The sequence below is a fragment of the Ovis aries genome, chromosome 5 (assembly GCF_016772045.2).
Source record: "Ovis aries strain OAR_USU_Benz2616 breed Rambouillet chromosome 5, ARS-UI_Ramb_v3.0, whole genome shotgun sequence".
Classification (NCBI taxonomy): Eukaryota; Metazoa; Chordata; class Mammalia; order Artiodactyla; family Bovidae; genus Ovis; species Ovis aries.
Genome location: NC_056058.1, coordinates 97,664,882 through 97,686,127, shown reverse-complemented (window position 1 = coordinate 97,686,127; position 21,246 = coordinate 97,664,882). Strand labels below are relative to the sequence as shown.

At 37.3% G+C, this 21,246-nt stretch overlaps 1 protein-coding gene across 2 annotated transcripts in view; it reads left to right on the top strand.

The window, feature by feature from the left end:
- The window catches only part of ST8SIA4 (ST8 alpha-N-acetyl-neuraminide alpha-2,8-sialyltransferase 4), a 106,529-nt gene that overhangs the window by 28,353 nt on the left and 56,930 nt on the right, over positions 1–21,246 (top strand). For both annotated transcript variants that reach the window (XM_004009095.5, XM_042250791.1), the window contains exon 4: positions 13,740–14,033. In XM_004009095.5, coding sequence (XP_004009144.1) covers positions 13,740–14,033 — 294 coding nt within the window. The remainder of the gene's footprint in view (positions 1–13,739; positions 14,034–21,246) is intronic.

Genomic DNA, 21,246 nt, shown 5'->3' with positions numbered 1-21,246 from the left:
GCTGGCTGCACAAGCCTTAGTTGTGGCACGTGGGGTCTTCAGTCTATGCTGCAGTGTGCAGGTCTTTAGATTACAGCATGCAGACCTTTGGTTGTGGCATGTGGGATTTAGTTTGCTGACCAAGGTTTGACCCCAGACCCCCCTGCACTGGGAGCGCAGTCTTAGCCACTGGACCCCCAGTAAGTCCCTGAAAACATTTATCTTTTTAAATTAGAAATAATCGTGTTGCACTAGAGTGTGACGTTTTTGGTTGCATGTTTATTCTGAAATGTGGAGACCAGTGAGAAATTATCTTAATGAGGGTATATTTCAAATTTTGATGACTTAACATGAAAAGCAGAAGAGGGAAGGCCATTTTTAATGTCTGACATTTCCTCGAGGCACCAGCAATTCTTCAAAGGCTGGGCTAACAAAGCAAATTGAACAACAAATAAAATCACACACGCAAAAGCTGTGTGGATGGTAGCTATATATGGCGATCATTTCGAAATATGTACAAGTATAAAATAACCATGTGTGCCTTAAACATATACAATGCTATATGTCAATTATATCTCACTTCCCTGGTGGCTCAGCTGGTAAAGCATCTGCCTACAACGTGGGAGACCCGGGTTCAGTCTCTGAGTTGGGAAGATCCTCTGGAGAAGGAAATGGCAACCCACTCTAGTACTCTTGCCTGGAAAATGCCATGGACGGAGAAGCGTGGTAGGCTACAGTCCATGAGGTCGCAAAGTGTCACACACGACTGAGAGAGACACTTCACTTCAATGCTACAAAAAAAGGCAAAAAAGCTTAAATAAACACCAAAGCAACCTTATAATGTTTAGCATTGTCTCCAGTTGTGGTCTGTGGATCATCCAATGAGAATTCTTTTCTTTTACTAAGCACTTGCTGTGTGCCAAAAATGTCAAAATATTCTAGAGACAGATCATAGAGGAGGAGACTCATGACCTTTTCTCTCAGATAATCAGATGTGATAAACCCTTAAATAAGATAAATCTGGTTTCAAGTTCCATCTTTTCCATCCAATTTATTTTCAGTTTTCTAAACCCCAGTTTCTTTATATGTAATATGATGGAAATAATCTCTTTCTTCCCTTTTTCTGTGGGTATAGATAATATGTGTGAAATTGTCTAGAATAAATCCAAATACACAGCAGCTATTCAATAAATAAAGATCTTCCTTCCTTTTGATGGTATTAGCATTAACATATTGGTGGGATACTCATGATGGTAAAATTATATCTGTGCCCCAGGTACACAGAAGATGTAAATATTTGTGCTTAAATGGTTGTTGTTGCTCAGCAGTACGTATTCTCTCATGAAGTGCAGTTAAAATAATACTCGTCAGAGAGTTCAGAAACTTGGATCCCCTGGCTGGCATTGCCTCTAAATATAGCCGTGTGACTTTGAACAAATACTGTAAACCATTTGGGGCTTCAGTTTCCTAATATGCCAGATCTAGCCATTGAACCAAATGGACTCGTAAATTCCTTTCTGGCTCTAAAAGTCTGTGACTATCTTCTTATGATTCAGTAGACAGCTTTGGAATAGAGCCTGTCAACTTGCATTGTGGTTTGAATTTTTTCCCTTCTGGTTGTCATGTTCTATGAATAAATTTCCTTCTTATCAATCAACCTGTATAAATAGCATTCTCTGCTTAATACTGTGTATCCTCTAATCTGGTTTTCTGTTTCCTCTGGGCCAGGAGTATTGCCTTGTCTCCTGATGTATGCGAGCCAATGTTAAGACCTAAAATCAGGGGAAGGGTTTTACTTCTCAGACAAAGAAAAATAAGACTAAGTTTTTGTTTGTTTCTTTTTAATTTTGATTGAAATATAGTTGATTTACAGTGCTGTGTTAATTTCAGGTGTATAGCGAAGTGGTTCAACTTTATGTGCATAAACCTTTCCCTTTTGATAACTAAGTACTGTGCTTAGTCGCTGACTCGTGTCTGACACTTTGCTATGCCATGGACTGTAGCCCTCCATAAGTTTGTTATTTATGGATCAAGACTAAGTTTTAATGATTTATACAGATTATTCTAAGTGTGATGAGGTCGGGGCCTTGGGAAGTCACCATATGTACAAAATACATGAGGAACTGGTGAGTAAAAGTACTATCAAAAGAGAGAGAAATTGTTTCACAGCAGTATCACTTAGTACAGTTTTGGGAAAGGACCCTGACATTTTTCTGGGAGAGAAGACCTTCCACTTCTCATGTATACTTCACTCAGTTCAGTTCAGCCGCTCAGTCGTGTCCAACTCTTAACCACCCCATGGACTGCTGGGCCTCACTGTCCATCACCAACTCTTGGAGTTCACTCAAACTCACATCCATGGAATCGGTGATGCCATCCAGCCACCTCATCCTCTGTCATCCCCTTCTCCTCCCACCTTCAGTCTTTCCCAACATTAGGGTCTTTACAAATGAGTCAGTTTTTTGCATCAGGTGACCAAAGTATTGGAGTTTCAGCTTCAACATCAGTCTTTCTAATGAACACCCAGGACTGATCTCTTTTAGGATGGACTGGTTGGATCTCCTTGCAGTCCAAGGGAGTCTCAAGAGCCTTCAACACCACAGTTCAAAAGCATCAATTCTTTGGCGCTCAGCTTTCTTTATAGTCCAACTCTCACATCCATACATGACCACTGGAAAAACCATAGCTTTGACTAGGTGGACCTTTGTTGGCAAAGTAATGTCTGCTTTTTCATATGCTGCCCAGGTTGGTCGTAACTTGTTTTCCAAGGATCAAGCGTCTTTTAATTTCATGGCTGCAATCACCATCTGCAGTGATTTTGGAGCCCAGAAAAATAAAGTCAGCCACTGTTTCCACTGTTTCCCCATCTATTTGCCATGAAGTGATGGGACCAGATGTCATGATTTTAGTTTTCTGAATGTTGAGCTTTAAGCCATTTTTTTTCACTCTCCTCTTTCACTTTCATCAAGGGGCTTTTTAGTTCCTGTTCACTTTCTGCCATGAGGATAGTGTCATCTGCATATCTGAGGTTATTGATATTTCTCCCGGCAATCTTGATTCCAGCTTGTGCTTCCTCCAGCCCAGCGTTTCTCATGATGTACTCTGCATATAAGTTAAATAAGCAGGGTGACAATATACAGCCTTGACGTACTCCTTTCCCCATTTGGAACCAGTCTGTTGTTCCATGTCCAGTTCTATGTGTTGTTTCTTTACCTGCACACAGATTTCTCAGGAGGCAGGTCAGCTGGTATGGTATTCCCATCTCTTTCAGAATTTCCCATCTATTTCACTGGCATCCACCAAGATTCTTGGAACTACAGCTTGATTTATGCCATTAATGGAATCTTTTTTCAGAATATTAGAATTCAATTTGGTACCAAATGTTTATAGTGATGGTCTTATGGGAAGATTTGCAAGTGTCCTATATTTGAAAAGTAATTTGGCTTCTGTTCTTGTTAGTGTTTGTGTGTGTGCATGTTTTTCCATGTAGTGAATACCAATACTATTTTTAAATTGGAAATGAGAACAATTTTAACTTTGAAAATTATCTTAAAAACCTGAGTTATAGATAAGATGAGTGATAAACAGGGACTTAGGACATTTGGGGTCATGTTATAGCTCTATCACTACCTGAGAAATCTGGAAATGTTTCTTTAAACAAATACATAAAACTGCAACTTATAGATTTTGTAGGCTGTTGCTTTTAGTATGCTGTCTTTAGTGCCAAGTGTAGTGTGTGGGGGCGGGGAGAAAATGAATATGTATTTTAGACAATGACAATCATTTGCATGCAGTATTGTGCAGTAAGTTTTGGATTCATAATGTTTTAGATACAAAGTTGGATTTAAATCCCAACTCTGAAGGTTCATAAACTGAAACGATTTTCTTCATTTGTAGAATATGATTACTTACTTGTACTTAATTATTTGGATGTTCTGTAAGTTTGAATAACAGATATGTATAGTATCTAGCATAAGGTAGAATATGATAGCTCTTATTATGTTTAGTGAATTATATAAATGATCAGACTGAACAATGTCAGGAGCATGGTGATCCTATAAAGAGGTAAGAGGGACTTTTCTATTGTGATTAATAATTGTTTAGAAAATAAGTCCAGAGTTAGGGTCCACAATTATTTTGTAAGTACGGAAATCACATTTGGCACAAATATATGTCTCCTAAATAACAAGAAGCATTTACTTGAAGTTTTAAATGGAAGCAGTGACTCCATTAATTTGTAGTCATATCAGCAAGTATTTCTTCATTCAACTAATAATTATCAAGCAGCCACTAGATGACAAGATCTGAGGGATTTCAGTCGGTGTTCGGGATATAGGGATAAATTACGTGGTCTATTCTGTTTGAAGTTCACAGTCTGATGGAGGAGACAGTCTAATGGAGAGATGAATAACAAAACAGGACAGTAACAGTAATAATAACAGTAAAAATGAAACTAAGAACATAGCATTGCTGCCAGGTAGACAAAAGGAATTAATTATAAAAATGAGTGAAACTGAGTTTTAAGGCTGTTCAACCTGGGACAGGAAAATAGCCTCCCTTTCCAAGAATGTTGTGTTCGTATGAATATTCTTGCCCCTACTCTTGGCATACACCATCTTATCGAAGGATTGCATGGATATGCTTTTCATGCTTTTTAACTTCAGTGATTGAGATCGTTAATAAAAACCCTACTTACCTTGTAAACATATAGATACACATGCCTGGTCCCTCAGTTTATCTTTTCAACTTTCCTAGGCATGATCTTCTGTATGTAACTTAAGAAAGCTATTAACATTTGGAATGTATTGTCTGATTCCTTTAATACAAAGATGTTTCCAGTCCATTCTTTAATTATCTGCCGAGATTTCAGAGTCTTGGGTAATTTTAATGTATAATAGACTTTTAGGCATATCTCAACATTTTATCTGATGTTTAACAAAGAAACAGAACACTGTCTTGGTTAAAGGATAACTCAAAGTATCAGTTATACAAACCATGGACTGAAACTGTGAGACTTTAATAAAAGGGAGAGGGAACCCCACCAGTCAGTGAATGCTAAGCAGCATAGTTTCTTTTCTCCACCTATCATCCCTGTGTATTCTCTTATGGGTACATTTTGACTTCTGAGTGTTTTTAAATATCAGACTGAAAAATTATTATCGGCCTTTAGAACTCCTCTAGCCTTACCTTGCTTGTTTTGAATGATGATGGCTTGGTACATAGAAAACACACGTCACCTAGAATAGGTGCATCAGTGAAACAGATTGCATTTCTTATTGTAATGTAAATAATTCCAGCTAAAAAGGATGATTGTTTTCCAATTTTTGTGTACTTTAGTTAGCATACCTTCTGACGGTTAAACATTTTATCAGCTTCAGAGTTTTCAGCTTAACACCTGTTTATTAGTATGTTTGGTGTTCCTTAATTCACTTTCCCAAACACACACTGTATCGGCTTTCTAATGAAACGCCTTTAACGTATTTAAAGAACAAACATGTTAAAAGTGAAAACTGAAATGGTTGTACAGAGAATCAGAAGATTTAGTGCAGAGCTCACGAACTGACACCCTTGGGGCACAAACCAAGTGGTAGTTTTGTTTTCTTCGGCATTTATCATCATCAGCCCACGAGAGCCTGTCCCTTTTAAATGGGGAAATAGCCCCGCAAAATTGCCCATTTTTCAGAGTTATGTTAACCTGTGACCCAGAGGCCTGTGAATTTTCAGGACTAGGTTGAGAGCCTCAGCAGCACTCCTAGAAGACTAAGAGATCAAGTAACCACTGTAAATTAAACAGGGTCTCAATTCACATACACAGAGTAACCGACATTATTATTATTCTTGGCTTAACTAATTGCATTAAAGAAATAGCAACCCTACACAAGCAACTAAATGTAATGGAGTTTCATACGTGGTAGAATAAAGATAAGGCAAATATTTTAGAGCAGTGCGACAGAAGCAGTCGGTTCTGCCAAAGAAAACATGTAAAGCATTGCAACGGATATTAACCTTTGGGTTTTAGGAAAAGATAGGACATTTTGAGGTTGGAGGCTAGAGTGTCTTAGAGAGGGAATAATTACAGTCAGAGATGTTCATCATAGATAAAGAGACACAGACAGAGAACTACATGGAGTAGTCTGATGCCATTGGGATGCAAGACAGGCAAGCATGTAGAGAGAAAATTCTGGAAAGTAAGGGTAGGGGCAAGTTATGAAAACCCTTGGACTGATGTCACTGAAGGTTTTTGGTTGGGATAGTATTGTGATCAAACATGCTTATTAATCGGAGAAGGTGATGGCATCCCACTCCAATACTCTTGCCTGGAAAATCCCATGGACGGAGGAGCCTGGTAGGCTGCAGTCCATGGGGTCGCGAAGAGTCGGATGCCACTGAACAACTTCACTTTCACTTTTCACTTTCATGCATTGGAGAAGGAAATGGCAACCCACTCCAGTGTTCTGGCCTGGAGAATCCCAGGGATGGCGGAGCCTGGTGAGCTGCCATCTATGGGGTCACACAGAGCCAGACACGACTGAAGTGACTTAGCAGCAGCAGCAGCAGCATGCTTATTAATAAGATGATACTATCCTTGAAACTGACAGATCAAGATGGAGTCCGGGTTTTATAGAACTGGTTAGAGCAGTGTTTTTCAGTACTGCTTAATAAATATTACAGCAAGAAGTACAACTTACATCATGATATCCTCCTCCTGTTGCTTCCCCAGCTACTGTCATTAATGCTACACACATGTAAACCTGAAATAAATTTCTGTAAGATGATGTGCATGGAGCACTGTCATGTTCTGTTATAATCCATTTTATTTTCCTTCATCTTTAAAAATAAAAATTGCAGATTAATTCATGATTCATCAGTTGTTATAGCTAAGTAATAATCAATTTGAAAATTATTCCAGTGATAGTTCAAACGCACATGGTGGTGCCTAAGCTTTGAAAATACCGATAAGAATGAAGAAGAGAGAACATACTCAGGAGAGATTTTCTAACATGGATTTTTAGGGCTTTGTGATGAACCAGATACGGAAGATAAAAGAATTGTGGAGATCAAGTCCTTTTAGTCAGTCAGAATGTGACTTTCTGCTAAATGGAGATAAAGACCCACTTAGAATAAATATGATGCAATTAATGTGAGATGGCCTTGGCCTGCCTTGTGATATTAGCAAATGAAACATTCATTTTTATCCATGCATGGTATGATACTTTTCTGAATGCTTGGTGAGCATCAGAATACCTGACTCTTCTGAACATTATATCAACCGTCTTTCCAGGACCATGTGTCAAATAGATTATATATACTAAGTAAGAAATCATCTTTTAATCTTGGATTGTACTTTCAAAACAAATGACAAGAGAAGTACATTTGTAGTTTAGAATGATATTTGTAGCTTAGAATGACAAGTTTTTGTCTTCTTAAACAAGAAAGTTGTGTCAGCATGATATTACTGTGACGAGTTTGCTGGTATCATCACTAAATGTTAGAAAATTCGGGTGTGTTTCCCACCACCAACGTAACGGTCACATGGTACTTAGTTTATTAACACTATGAATTGCAAAGATAAAATGTTATCGTTTTTCTGCCTCGGTTTTCTGGCGTGGGTGATTAAAGTATCAGCTATAATATTTCATGAATGCTGTTTCTTTCCTTTTAATGTACAGCATAATTTTTAAGAACATAAATTCCATGCTAAATCAGTTTTTCCCTCTGTAGAAAAAATAGTAACTGCTCAGCAACCACTGATAAATGGAGTAGTTCAGTTCCCTGACTAGGACAAGAGGGCTGAAAAATACATCCTAAGAATCTTGCTTGGTTTTTCTTGTCTTAAATATTTCTAGTAATGAATTTTTACCAGAGAAAAGGAATTCCTCAACAGGAATTTTTTTTGCCAGAATTTTTCCTTTATACCCCTTTCAGAAAAGTTAAAATGATCCTTCACTTTTAATTGCAAAGGAAGTATTTAGCGTGTATGCTTAATATTCATTTCATATGCATTTTCAAGAAACTTACATGTATAATTCAAATAAATATTGTCTTGCAACTATATATATTCACTTTGTGAAAAAGAAAACAATCACATGCATGGAAATTCATTTGATTTAAGCACAATATGTTCATTCTTTGGCATCCCTTTCCTTCTCCCCACCAGGAAAAAAACTAAGTTTTATTGAATAATATCTGTGCAGTTATAGCAAATTTGCCAAATGGGTGATGCTACTTTGATTTTGACTGAAGTATTGGAATGACGTAATCTAAGATATTTCTTTGTTACATGGATCGTTGTCTTCTAGAATGAGTTTGATTTTTTTTTTCAATTCTGTGATTTCCCTAGAAATACTATGACACTGTTTTCCCACCCTTGCCAGTCATATAAACAAATCTGGGTTTGTGAAAAAGAAACCTCTTTTCTACTTAGTCACTTAGTCATTTTCATGATATGTGTCATTTGCATTTATTTCTGTCAACTTGAGGATTTTATTCATTGTTACCAGCAAGCATGGCGCACGATGTGTGTTTTTGTGTTCATCTACCATACTGAAAGTTCAAATCTGCAACATGATGCTTCATCTCCAACTCTTATGCTTTGTCTGCTACATAATATTATACCCCATATACGTCATCTGTTAACCCTAGGCTTCATATTTCAAAAAGTGACATCAATTAGCTATTTAATCCTTTTACTGGCATTTTAAAAAATCCTTTCTTTCAAGAGACCTGAAGTGTAACTATTGTTTCGCTGCGTTAGATATTTAAAACCCCTTTGTTCAATAACTGCTCAGTGTTTGGGGAATGTTGTGACTAAGTGGCCTTGTAGAATATGCTTGAGACCAAATGGTAAGGCATTCTATTCCTTACAGGAGGGTTGGGGGAAAGATGAGCATACAGAGATTTTCACTGATTCTGAAAGAAATCAGTGTGTAAATAGTGTCAATTAAAACTCCTGTCCTGGAGCAATTTTTAAATAGTTATGCTTTTATTTTCTATACACTCTGTCCTTAGACTTGTTTCTTAATCGGCTTTGACCTAGTTCCTCACCCCTAAGTGGAAATAATACCCCTCCTGACCTCAAAGTATTGCAAAAAGTATTGGCTTCAGTTCTACTGACTTCACCTCAGGAAAAGCCAGAGAGGCTGAGAGGTTGCATGTTTCGCCTTCCCCTAGCAGTTTTGAGAGGGTAATCACAAAGCCTAGAACAAAGCCAGGTATTAGAGAGTCAGTGTTCTCTTGACTCTTCAAGCTCAAAAACAGGATGGGAGCAGCTAGGAACCATGTGCTTCCTCTCAGGGCAGAAAAGAAAAGAGGTCGTCTCCCATTTCATTGCCAGTTGACAGATGTGGTTCCAAGGTTATGATGGTTTGAGTTAAGGGATTTCAGTGCTAGTACAGCAAAATACACAGTGAGATTGGCTAACAGAAAAAAGGATGTGTTTGTAAAATTATGTGATTGGAACTTGTCTGAACATTAATGTGAGAAAGAATAAATAAAGATAAGGCTGTGATCCCCTGAGTTGTTATTAACAGCCTCCTGTATCACAGTGCCTGCTGTTTCTCCTCAGTGTCTCAAATGACTAGTTCTCTAGGTAGCACAAGGGTATATAACTCACACTGTGGGATACGTAAACATGTGGCTAATTGAGCATTTTTTTTTTTGAAAATTTTAACTTTATTTGGCCAGTGTGTCCAATTCCAATATTGTGGTAGAAATGCCTGAAGAACTGTCAACATGTGATTCAGCTCAAGCATCCTTGGCTGTCTCCCAGCCTGGAAACGAAAGGTCCCAGTTCTGCCTGGTGCAGGCCTCAGGCCACCCTGGACATCACAGAGCAATAAGGACCCTGGCTTGGGGACGGAGGGGGTAATTGAGCATTTTCATATTGCTATTACTAATAATAAATGTCAGGATCATACTTTGGCCAGATTACATCATTGCCAACTAGCACAAAGTGTAAGATAGCCCGAAAAAAAGAAAACAATTCTGAGCAATGTGTTGTATTTGCACAATGAACTCTTAAGGCATATCTGTTGAGCTTTTGAAAGAGGGACCTCCTAGTTGCTTAGACAACTGTTCAGCCATAACTTAAGGGAAATACAGAGAATATTGACAAGTCTAAAAGATATGTCTTGCTGGGGAATTAGGTGGTCTTGAGCGATTATTGTGAAATAAACACAGCTTTCCTTAAAAATTAAATGAATTAAAATGTAAATGCAATAAAGAATATTTTATATGGCCGTGAGATAAATGAAAGTGCCTTCAATTCTACATAAAAGGACTGTTGAGAGGGCATCACATCTAGCTTGAGATCACAGAAGAAATTTCAGAGGTCTAGGGTGGAAATGGAGCTGGCTGCATTCCCAAAGGTTTTTAATCAGTCTTGGAAAATAAACACAAACAAATTGAAATTGGGCAGCTTTGAATAAGCAGTGAGTTTGGCCACCATACCTAATTCTTAGATATGGTTTCATGTTTATGATATGTCAAAATAGTTGGTCAGTATAAAAATTTGGGGCTTCCCTGATAGCTCAGATGATAGAGAATCTGTCTGCAATGCATGAGATCAGGGTTCCATCCCTGGGTTGGGAAAATCCTCTGGAAAAGGGAATGGCAACCCACTCTAGTACTCTTGCCTGGGAAATCCCATGGACAGAGGAGCCTGGTGGGCTACAGTCCATGGGGTCGAAAAAGAGTTGGACACGACTGAGCATCTAATACACACACACACAAATTTAACTTGGCTGAAGAAGCGGAACTTGAGCGCATTAAATATTCTTATATACTCAGTAGTTTTGACTTACAGAAATCCACCATTTAAAAGTCAGGCACTCTTTAATTTTACAAGATTAAGAATAACGTGAAATAATGATTCATAAATGCTTGCTACCCATTCTGGCTACTTTTGATTATTGTAATTCCTGAGACGATTTATTAAAAAGGAAGATGAAGAATGTGTGATTGCAAACCTATTTATAATCTTGCTCAATCAGCACCATTGCTACTAGTAATGCTGTGAAGTTCACAAGTCTCCTGAATTGCTGGAGTACAACACAGCTGGTTGGTTATTTTGGCTTCCTTAATGCTTGCCCTGATTATATGATTCAGCTAATTATATGACTACATATCTAATCCAACCGCAGCAAAGTTAATTTGCTGGCCACATGTGGACATGATATTAATCTTTCCTTAGGCATAGGCACTCCAAACCAAAAGAACAAGCAGGCTTGTGGAGCCCGCACAGTCTAAATGTTACAGTGTGTCCTGTCGGGCTATTTTCAGTACTTCCAATTCCATCCTTCACCAGGCCTGATTGGGCTGTGCTTGGGTCATAGAAACTACAGCAAAGCTCAGGTGGACTGATGATTCTTTGATCGCCTGATGCCCTTTCGGTTTACATCACAGCCACTTAGCGTTTTTTACCTCCTCAGATACGTTAGTTCCCTCTTGATGACCCCGGTTCTCCAGAAATCTTGTTATTCTGTTAGTTTCCTTTTGTTTCCCAGGTGGAAAGTCCCTGCCTTTCAGCACCCAGCTTTATTGATGACTACCTTAATAACTCTTCAATAACATCTGGCCAGACAGTCCTGTTTCAGAAACTGAGCTGAGGCTGTTCTAAAGAGTGGGTGTTTGCAAACACGAGATGTGAAGGGGCTTTTAAACATGTGATAAGAAAAAGGAATGAAAAGCATAAACTAAGTCATTTTTTTTTTTTTCCTGAAAAGCTAATTCATTGGGATGTTATCTTGGCTGTCTTTAACAGGGTTGGCTCTGATTACTTGTACAATTATAGAGAAAATTACATTTATAGATATTGTTTTTCATCTGGTAGAATCCTCTGAAAAGGATGGCTGAGGTATCATTACAGCAGAAAGATCTGTCTGAAGCTGTCTCCCCAGACAGGAACATGTTAACTGTCATGCTAGCAAGCCCTGTCTATTTTTTACCTAAGGAAGGGGAAGTGTCTGTACCCATGTTGTTCAGAAGGTATTTCCACAGTTTCCAAACCCATCTTATAATCAGCTTGGTTAGAATTTTAGACTACTTTTGAAGCTGATGGGGAGTGCATTTTAAGGCTTTAAAAATAATCATGTCCTTAGTCTTCCGTGAGTTACACTATAAGATGTAGCTGTTCTTTCCCAGGGCAGTCCCGTCGCTAGTATTCTTGCTGTGAAAGGAATGAGTAATAACTAATCTCCAACAGCGCATGGATCACAGATGGAGACAGATAAATACTCTATCACATAATCTAGTGGGTATAGTTAAAGTTATATGACTTGAGATTATTTCTAAATAATATGATGTGTTAACTTTGTTTTCTCTCAGTAGCTCAGCCTAGAGAACAGAGACTCTGCTTAATTGTTTGAGATGAAAGATATTGGTTGTGTTAGGTAAGTGTTGTCAGAGACCTAGGAAGTAATCAGATATATTAATTAAGAGAGATAAGGAACGATATTAAGCCAATAATTTTAATAGAAGAACACACTTTACTTTCTAATTAAATTTAACTGGTTTGAGAATTTAATTAATGTGGAGAAATGCAGCAGGTAGAGAAATGTGAGAAACTTGCATAATGCAGTCAAACCTGCAAAAATGCAGCAAGAGGAAATTAGTTTATCTTCCCTTCACTTGAAAGGCTGATGTAAACAGCCGAAAAGAAAAGAAAACAAAAAAAATCTGTGCGTGTGAGAGTGTGTTTTTGTGAATGGATAGGTTCAAATTATTTTTTTTTCCAAATAGCAAACTCTTGTTTGTTAAAAATCTAATTTTTCACTGATCAACTAATTAAAATGTGTCTTTTTTTTTTTAGCAAGTTAAACTATTGTACAATTTAAAACCTGTTTTTTAAGTTTCATCAAATCCAGAACTCTTTGTGACAGAATCGAAGTATCACAAGTGGAAGACAAATTCCAGGTGCTTTCCAAAGCTTTCTTAAAATGCAAAAATCAGGTTACAAGAGAAGAATCAGAATCAGGTACTTTGTGAGGCTCAAGAGCTCGGGTAGTGAGAACAGGGGTCCTCCTCCACAAAGGGCTCGTGTCTGATTAGTAGTGAAGGCAGGCATTTTGAGGATGTCCTCAAAAGGGACAGAAAGATATCTGATCCCTTGGTAGAGGATTTTTCTCTGGTAACATCTCAAAAAGGCATAGTAAATGCAGTAACTCCATTTTCTTACTTTTCCTCCCCATTTAGGCCTAGGGAAAGCAATTACAAATAGGTTTGTGGAAAATGTTGCAAGAAGTTATATTTTTCCCTTAACCTCAGGGTACCGAAAAGCCATCTCCACTTACATATGTTTAGAAACTTGTTGAAGTGACTTAGCCTCGACAAGCGGTGCAGGTTAGACTATCAGGTCAAGTGTATTTTACTTACTTTTGAACAACATGTGGCTTAGACTGCCTACTTCATGGCAGAGCTCTTATGAATTTACCATCATAAATTCCCTTATTAGGAATTCATATCATGTGGTTTTATGAAGATAATAGCAATGAGTATTATTCAACACCAGGTTGTGTGGGTATAAATGACAATTTGAGCCCCATTGTAATCCTTATTGAAGACAGTACTGTATTCCTGAAAGTGTGTTGACTTGCTGAAAATGTAATTTTACCAGGCAGATGATGTTTTTTTCCCTACCTGGTTAAAAAAACCTAAAAAACAAAAATCATGCTCATTCCGCTTTTCCTTTTCATGAATGCTATTTTATAAGTGAATGCTTCATACTTACTTTTCATTTATCCATTAATTTTTTCCCTTTTCAGGTGTAATCTAGCTCCTGTGGTGGAGTTTGCTGCAGATGTGGGAACTAAATCGGATTTTATTACCATGAATCCATCAGTTGTACAAAGAGCGTTTGGAGGCTTTCGGAATGAGAGTGACAGAGAAAAATTTGTGCGTAGACTTTCCATGCTGAATGACAGTGTCCTTTGGATCCCTGCTTTCATGGTCAAAGGAGGAGAGAAGCACGTGGAGTGGGTTAATGCGTTAATCCTTAAGAATAAACTGAAAGTGCGGACTGCTTATCCATCACTGAGACTTATTCATGCTGTCAGAGGGTAAGTGTCTGCAAAGGACCAGTCTGTCCTGGGTACAATGGTGCATATACCTACACAGTTTCCCTAGACCAGAAGGAACTTCAGTAATTTATATATACATATATATATATATATGTATATAGAAATAGTTTCCATTGTTTTATAATGGCTACTCTGCTTACCAACTTGAAGTTTATTTACCTACTACTTCATTTTAGCTCTTCTCTTCTTTGAAAAGGCAAACATATGATATTGGCACTTACTTCTATCTGCTTATGAACAAACGACTGATTTTTATCTGTTGCTGCATTAAAGAATAATAAGAATTCATAGTATAATCTGATGAATTTGGGGTAAAAACTATGAACAGAAGTGCTAAATAGCTAGTGGGCAATGTTGTGGAAGCTTAAATGTTAAATGTCTGTAAGAAGTAATTAAATCCCATCTGTAGTTAAGAGGCCAACGAGTGATAAAGCTGGCTGAGATAATATGCCTTAATGCTTCCCCACTAAAGTCACAGATGCCACTTTTATGGATTATGTCAATATTTTCCTTTTATTAATACAAGCTCAACAGAAAGACCTCAGAGTAGACTCTTGTTTCAAAGTGGCAAATAACCAAAAGGGTAAATTCAGTTGCCCATACGTGTGTGTGTAACATGTATAACATAAAGATAAGCAATACTGTATATTTATTAAATATCTACTGAATGTCAGATACTGTAGATTCAAAATTGAAGAGCTGATCACTGCTTTAGAGGAATGCATAGGCTTTCTGGTAGAAATAGAGGCCTGTAAAGTGAGCTAAGGCATAAACAATGATAAGGGGGAATATTGTCTGAAGTGTAGAATTTGTTCCGCATGCTAACAAAGAAGTCCCAAAAATCTAACGTCTGAACTGGACTTTTAATGCAAGAAGTGATTTTTAAGAACTTTAACGTGATTGTCAGGGGAAAAAAGAAGAAGCCAGAAGGAAATGTTATTGCATCATTAGAGCAAACTGAGGCAGGAAAATAATTTAATGAATTGTAAATTTCTGTAATAATGGAGTCCATGTTGGTGCAATAGGATACAAAATAACTTTTGTGATCTGGTTCGGAAGATAATCAGTTTTATCCTTCATGAAGCATTATTAGATATGTGAATTTAGGAGATTAAATCTTGTAACTGCAGACTGTATTGACAAGGAAAAGTGCTAGAGATACAAAGATCATAGAGGCTTTTGGTTAATTTACTCATAAAATGATAAAAATGTAGAGCAAAGTCAGTGGACATGAAAATGATGGGCGAGTTCAGGGTACCAAGTAAATCCAATGGACAGATGTCCCAAAAGAAAAATCTTTCCAAACTCAGAGTTTAAAATAGCTTACTTTATACACTGTCATTTGGACTGGGCTAAGGTGTTTTCTGTTTTGTTTTGTTATTGAGATAATTTCCTTCAGGAATTTGTCATTTCTTTGTTTAATTCTTGAGACAGTTTTTTTTTTTTTAATTGTTATTCTGCACAGAAATAGATTGCATTCTTGCAATTAGATCCTGGTTATTCAACTTTCATTCTCTTGACATTTGGCATGAAGTTTTAACAAAGATAAAATACATGCATTCAGAAGATAAGTATTTTTTTTTTAAGTTACTGATCCCTGTAATTACAGATTGAGTCTGGAAAAAGAAAAAGAGTTCTTAATAGAGAGAAACTTCATAAAGTGTTGTGCTAGGAACATATCTTTTTAATTTCTTTATTAATCAAGTGTATTGCCAATATTTTTTCCAGTCTGTGGTTTGCTTTTCACTCTCTAAATGGTGCCCTTTGATGTACGGGAATTTAATTTTAACAAAACCTAATTTGGGCTTCCCTGGTGGCTCAGAGGTTAAAGCATCTGCCTCCAATGCGGGAGACCCGGGTTCGATCCCTGGGTCTGGAAGATCCCCTGGAGAAGGAAATGGTAACCCACTCCAGTATTCTTGCCTGGAGAACCCCATGGATGGAGGAGCCTGGTAGTCCATGGGGTCTCAAAGAGTTAGACACGACTGAGCAACTTCACTCACTTCACTTAATTTGGTCTATGTTTTTTCCTTCATTTAAAAATTGTGATAAAGCACACATACCAGAAAATCTACCATCTCAACCATTTTAAGTGTGCAATTTAGTGGTATGAAGTGCGTTAGTTTTGTTGTACATCTGTCACTACTATCCACATGCAGAACTCTCTTCTCGCAGACTGAAACTCTTCATCTGTTAAACAATGGCTCCCCATCCCCTTCTGCCCCCACTCACGGGCAGTCACCATGCTACTATCTGTTTTTATGATTTGGACAACTCTGCTGCTGCTAGGTCGCTTCAGTCATGTCTGATTCTTAGCGACCCCATGGACTGCAGCCCACCAGGCTCCTGCGTCCATGGGATTTCCCAGGCAAGAGTACTGGAGTAGGGTGCCATCGCCTTCTCCAGGACAACTCAACTACCTTATATACGTGGAGTAATACAGTATTTGTCTTTTTATGACTGGCTTATTTCACTTAGTATAATGTCCTTTATTGTTTCCTGTAATTTTTTTAAGTTAAAATTTGTTTTGTCTGACATTGGTATAGTCACTCCTGTTCTTATATTACTGTTTTGTTTTTTGGTATTTTGTGTGTCTATGTGTGTAGTGAAACATTTGAATTTCTTTCTCATTTCCTTTGTGTGTATTCTAGAGCTATTTTCTTTGTGGTTACCATGGGGATTTCATTTGAAATCTTAAAGTTACAACACTTTTATTTGAATTTATACCAGCTGAACTTCAGTAACACACAAAAAGTTTTCTCCCCACTACTTCCCATTGTTGGTGTCACAAAATTATATTTTTATACATAGTGTGTCCCAAAACATAAACTAATATTTTTAATGCCTTAGTATCCTAAATTATGTAGAAAACAAGATTTAGATATAAACCAAAGTTACAGTAATCCTAGATTTCACACTAATAATTTTTAATGTATTAATCTCTTAAGTCATGTAGAAACAGATGACAGTAGTTACAACCATTGTTAAACTAATACTAACTTTTATAATTGCCCATGAATTTACCTTTAGTGAAATCTTTATTTCTCCACACATCTTTTTTGATGTGTTAAAAATTGAGTATCATTGATTCATAGAAAAACAAAGAAGTCACTCTGTCCTGTCTTACATACACACACACACACACACACACACACACACACACTCTAACACATACATATACATATATGCTTACATGTACACATCCATATACACATGTGCATACATACACATATACACACTCGGGTTTCCCAGGTGGCAATATTTTAGAACCTGGCTGCCTGCCGGGCGACATAACAGACGCGGATTCGATCCTTGGATCGTGTTGGGAAGATCCCCTGGAGGAGGGCATGGCAACCCACTCCAGTATCCTTGCCTGGAGAATCCCATGGACAGAGGAGCCTGGTGGGCTACAGTCCAAAGGGTCTCAAAGAGGTGCACACGACTGAAGTGACTTAGCATGCACACGTACGCACACACCAGTGATATCTTAAGATTAAATACAAATATTTTTAAGGATACCTTGATTGTAGGAAACTAATAAGAAAATTCAAGGTTACTGTGAATGAATACTTTTCCAGTAGACTATTCTTAGTGCCATTTTATGTTCACAGAAAAATTGAGAAGATGGTGCAGAGATGTTCCATATAATCCCTGCCCCCACACATGCATGGTCTCTGTGGTCAAAATCTTCCAGTAGAGACCTATATTGTTACAATTAGTGGACTTGACTTTATAGATCATCACCCGAAGTCCATACTTTATACCAGAGTTTACCCTTAATTGTACATTCCATGGTTTTGACAGATGTTATATGACATGTATCCACCATTATAGTATCATATAAAGTTTCCTTGTCCTAAGAATCATCTGTGCTCAGACTGTTCATCCCTTTCTCCCATTAACCCATAGCAAGCATTGATGTTTTTACTTTCTCCATAGTTTTTTGCCTTTTCCCAAATGTCATATTGTTAGAACCATACAGTATGTAGCCTTTTCATATTGGCTTCTTTCACTTAGTAGTATGCGTTTAAGTTTCTTTCTTATCTTTTTACCACTTGGTGCCTCACTCCTTTTTTAGGGCTAAATAATGCTTCATTGTTTTGAGGTACCAGTTTATTCATTCATCTATTTCTTATCAGTTTTAGCAATTATGAATAAAACTAAACTAAAAACGTCTGTGTGCAGGTTTTTGAGTGGACATCATTTTCAGCTCATTTGATTGCTGGGTCTTATGCCTGGAGAATCCCCTGGAGGGAGGAGCCTGGTGGGCTACAGTCCATGGGATCGTGAAGAGTCGGACACAACTGAGTGACTTCACTTTCACTTTTCAATTTCATGCACTGGAGAAGGAAATGGCAACCCACTCCAGTATTCTTGTCTGGACGGAGAAGCCTGGTGGGCTGCCGTCTACGGGGTCACACAGAGTTGGACACGACTGTCATGACTTAGCAGCAACAACATGATAAGAGTGTTTGGTGTTGTAAGAAACTGATTAACTGTCTTCCAAAGTGACTGTATCATTTTACACTCAAACTAACAATGATTGAGAATTGCTGTTGTTCCACAGCCTTCTCTGCATTTGGTGTTTTCAGTTTACATATAGGTGATTTTGGTCATCCTAATAGGTATATAGTAGTACCTTCCTGGTAGCTCAGTTGGTAAAGAATCTGCCTGCTGTGCAGGAGACCCCGGTTCGATTCCTGGATCAGGAAGATCCGCTTGAGAAGGGATAAGCTACCCACTCCAGTATTCTTGGGCTTCCCATGTGGTTCAGCTGGTAAAGAATCTACCTGCAATGCCAGAGACCTGGGTTCGATCCCTGGGTTGGGAAGATCCCCTGGAGAAGGAAAAGGCTATCCACTCCAGTATTCTGGCCTGGAGAACTCCATGGGCTGTACATGGTGTCGCAAAGAGTCAGACACGACTGAGTGACTTTCACTTTCAATTGTTGTTTTAATTTACATTTCTTTTATAACATATAATGTGAAGCATCTTAGAATATGCTTATTTTCCACCTGCATCTCTTCTTTAGTGAGACGTCTGTTGAAATCTTTGGCCCATTTTATTTTTTTTAAGTCAAGTTAGTTTTCTTATTGGAGAGGTTTTTTGTGTGTGTATTTTAGATAACTAGCCTTTATCAGAATTGTCTTTGGAAAATATTTTCTCCCAGACGGTGACTTGTCTTTTCATTCTGTTCCCATTGTCTTAATGAAGTCAAATTTACCAATTATTTTTTTCATTGATTGTGCTTTTTGTGTTGTATCTAAGAAGTCATCACCAACCCAAAGTTATTTAGATTGTCTTACGAGTCATCATCTAAGAGCTTTATAGTTTTGCATTCTATGTTTAGATCTATCATCCACTTTTAGTTAATTTTTGTGGAAGGTGTCAAGTTCTTTATCAGGAGTCATTTTTTAATGAGGATGGCCAATAGTTCCAGCACCATTTCTTAAAAAGACGGTCTTTGCCTTTTTGTATTACTTTTGATTCTTTGTCAAACATTAGTTGACTAAATTTGGGAGGGTCTATTTCTGGGCTCTTTAACTGTTCCATTTGATCTATTTTGTCTTTTCTTTGCCAACATTATATTGTCCTGAATACTGAAGCTTTATGGTAAGTCTTTTTTCCACCTCAGTTTTATTTATTTGTTTTACTTTACAATATTGTATTGTCTTGAAGTCAGGTATTGTCAGTCCTCTGACTCTATTCCTCCATCAATATTGTGTTGACTATTCTGGGTTTTTGCATCTCTGCATAAACTTTGGATTTATTACTTTATTCCCTAGGTTCTGGTTTTTCTCTCTCCATTTACTGAAAACAGCAAACCAATCAGAGGAATGGTTGAAATAGGGCATTTTCAATAAGTTAGACTCTAGATAGAATTATATATCTTTAACAACAGTAAATTCATATAGCCCCTTTGCATTTATTTTAAACATAGAAAGTGCAAAACTTTTTACTAATTACTTCATCAGTCCTCTCCTTTGATGTTGTCTTATTCACTTTTCTTCCATAAACATTATACATATAAAATATCTCACCATTTTCTAAACATTTCATTCCAAAGAACAACAGAGTCAAGCTTCTGACTACTAGTGAAGTCAGTGATACGCTTTCTTTTGATTACTGTACTTTAGATATTTTTGACAAGACTTATTTTGTATTCTCCAGAAAGAACTTAACTTGCTACTTTCATGCTTACACATCAGCATCTTTCCCCTCAAGGTCAAGTTCTCAACTGTGGCCTAGGGTATAAAAAGTAGCCCTAAATTTACCTTTCACCTTTCAAGTACATTGGAAATTTGTACACATGATGTTTGTCAAAGGTTGTTTCATTTATGGGACTAATGAAATTAACACATTGATTCACGCAAATGTAGCATTTCAACATAATATTTTTACTCTACAAAGTTACTGAGACTCAGAAAGAAAATAAGGAAGTGGGAATACTGATGAAACAAGATTCACATGATGTGAAACCATGAGCAAACTCCCCAAAGATATATTATTTACATATTTTTTCACATGTCTCTGAAACCCTGTGGTTAATACAATTCAGGAAAATAGTTCAGAGAGTTTTGTATCCTCTATGGATTATTAGAGTTGTGTCCCATGAGAGGTCTTTCATGCAGTCCATGCATTTTATGGTGCACGTCATCACAGTATTAAAGTGGAAAGCCTCTTCCAAGTACTACAGTTACAAGTAGAAATTTTAAATGATTTGGAAAGCAAAAAAGTCCTTGAACACCCATGAGAATCATTTAGTTTCCATGCTGTCAAGCTTCATGATTTAAATTTTTTCCTCTCTGAAAATTATGATGGCTTACCAACTTTAAGCATCAAATTAATTGTACGTGTTTTAAAGCTCTGAGAATATAACCATCAATCACAGAATTTGATGATGGTTTTGGATGTGTGGTCATTCTTCCCAAGCCATGTTAAGTGAAACAGGAGGGGAAAATATCTTATTTTCTAATTTTGAAACAGTCTTACAAAATAATGAAAGAGTAGTCAAATGGGGAAAATTTTAAAAAATAAACTATAATTACAAATTAAAATGAATGAATCAATGTTTACACTGGTTTGGGATTGCAAGCTATTCGTTTGTATTTATTCTGAAGCTTCACATGTCTGATACTCTTATTACTATGTTGTGATTTCCCTTTGAAGAATGCAACAATTTTCCTTAAGA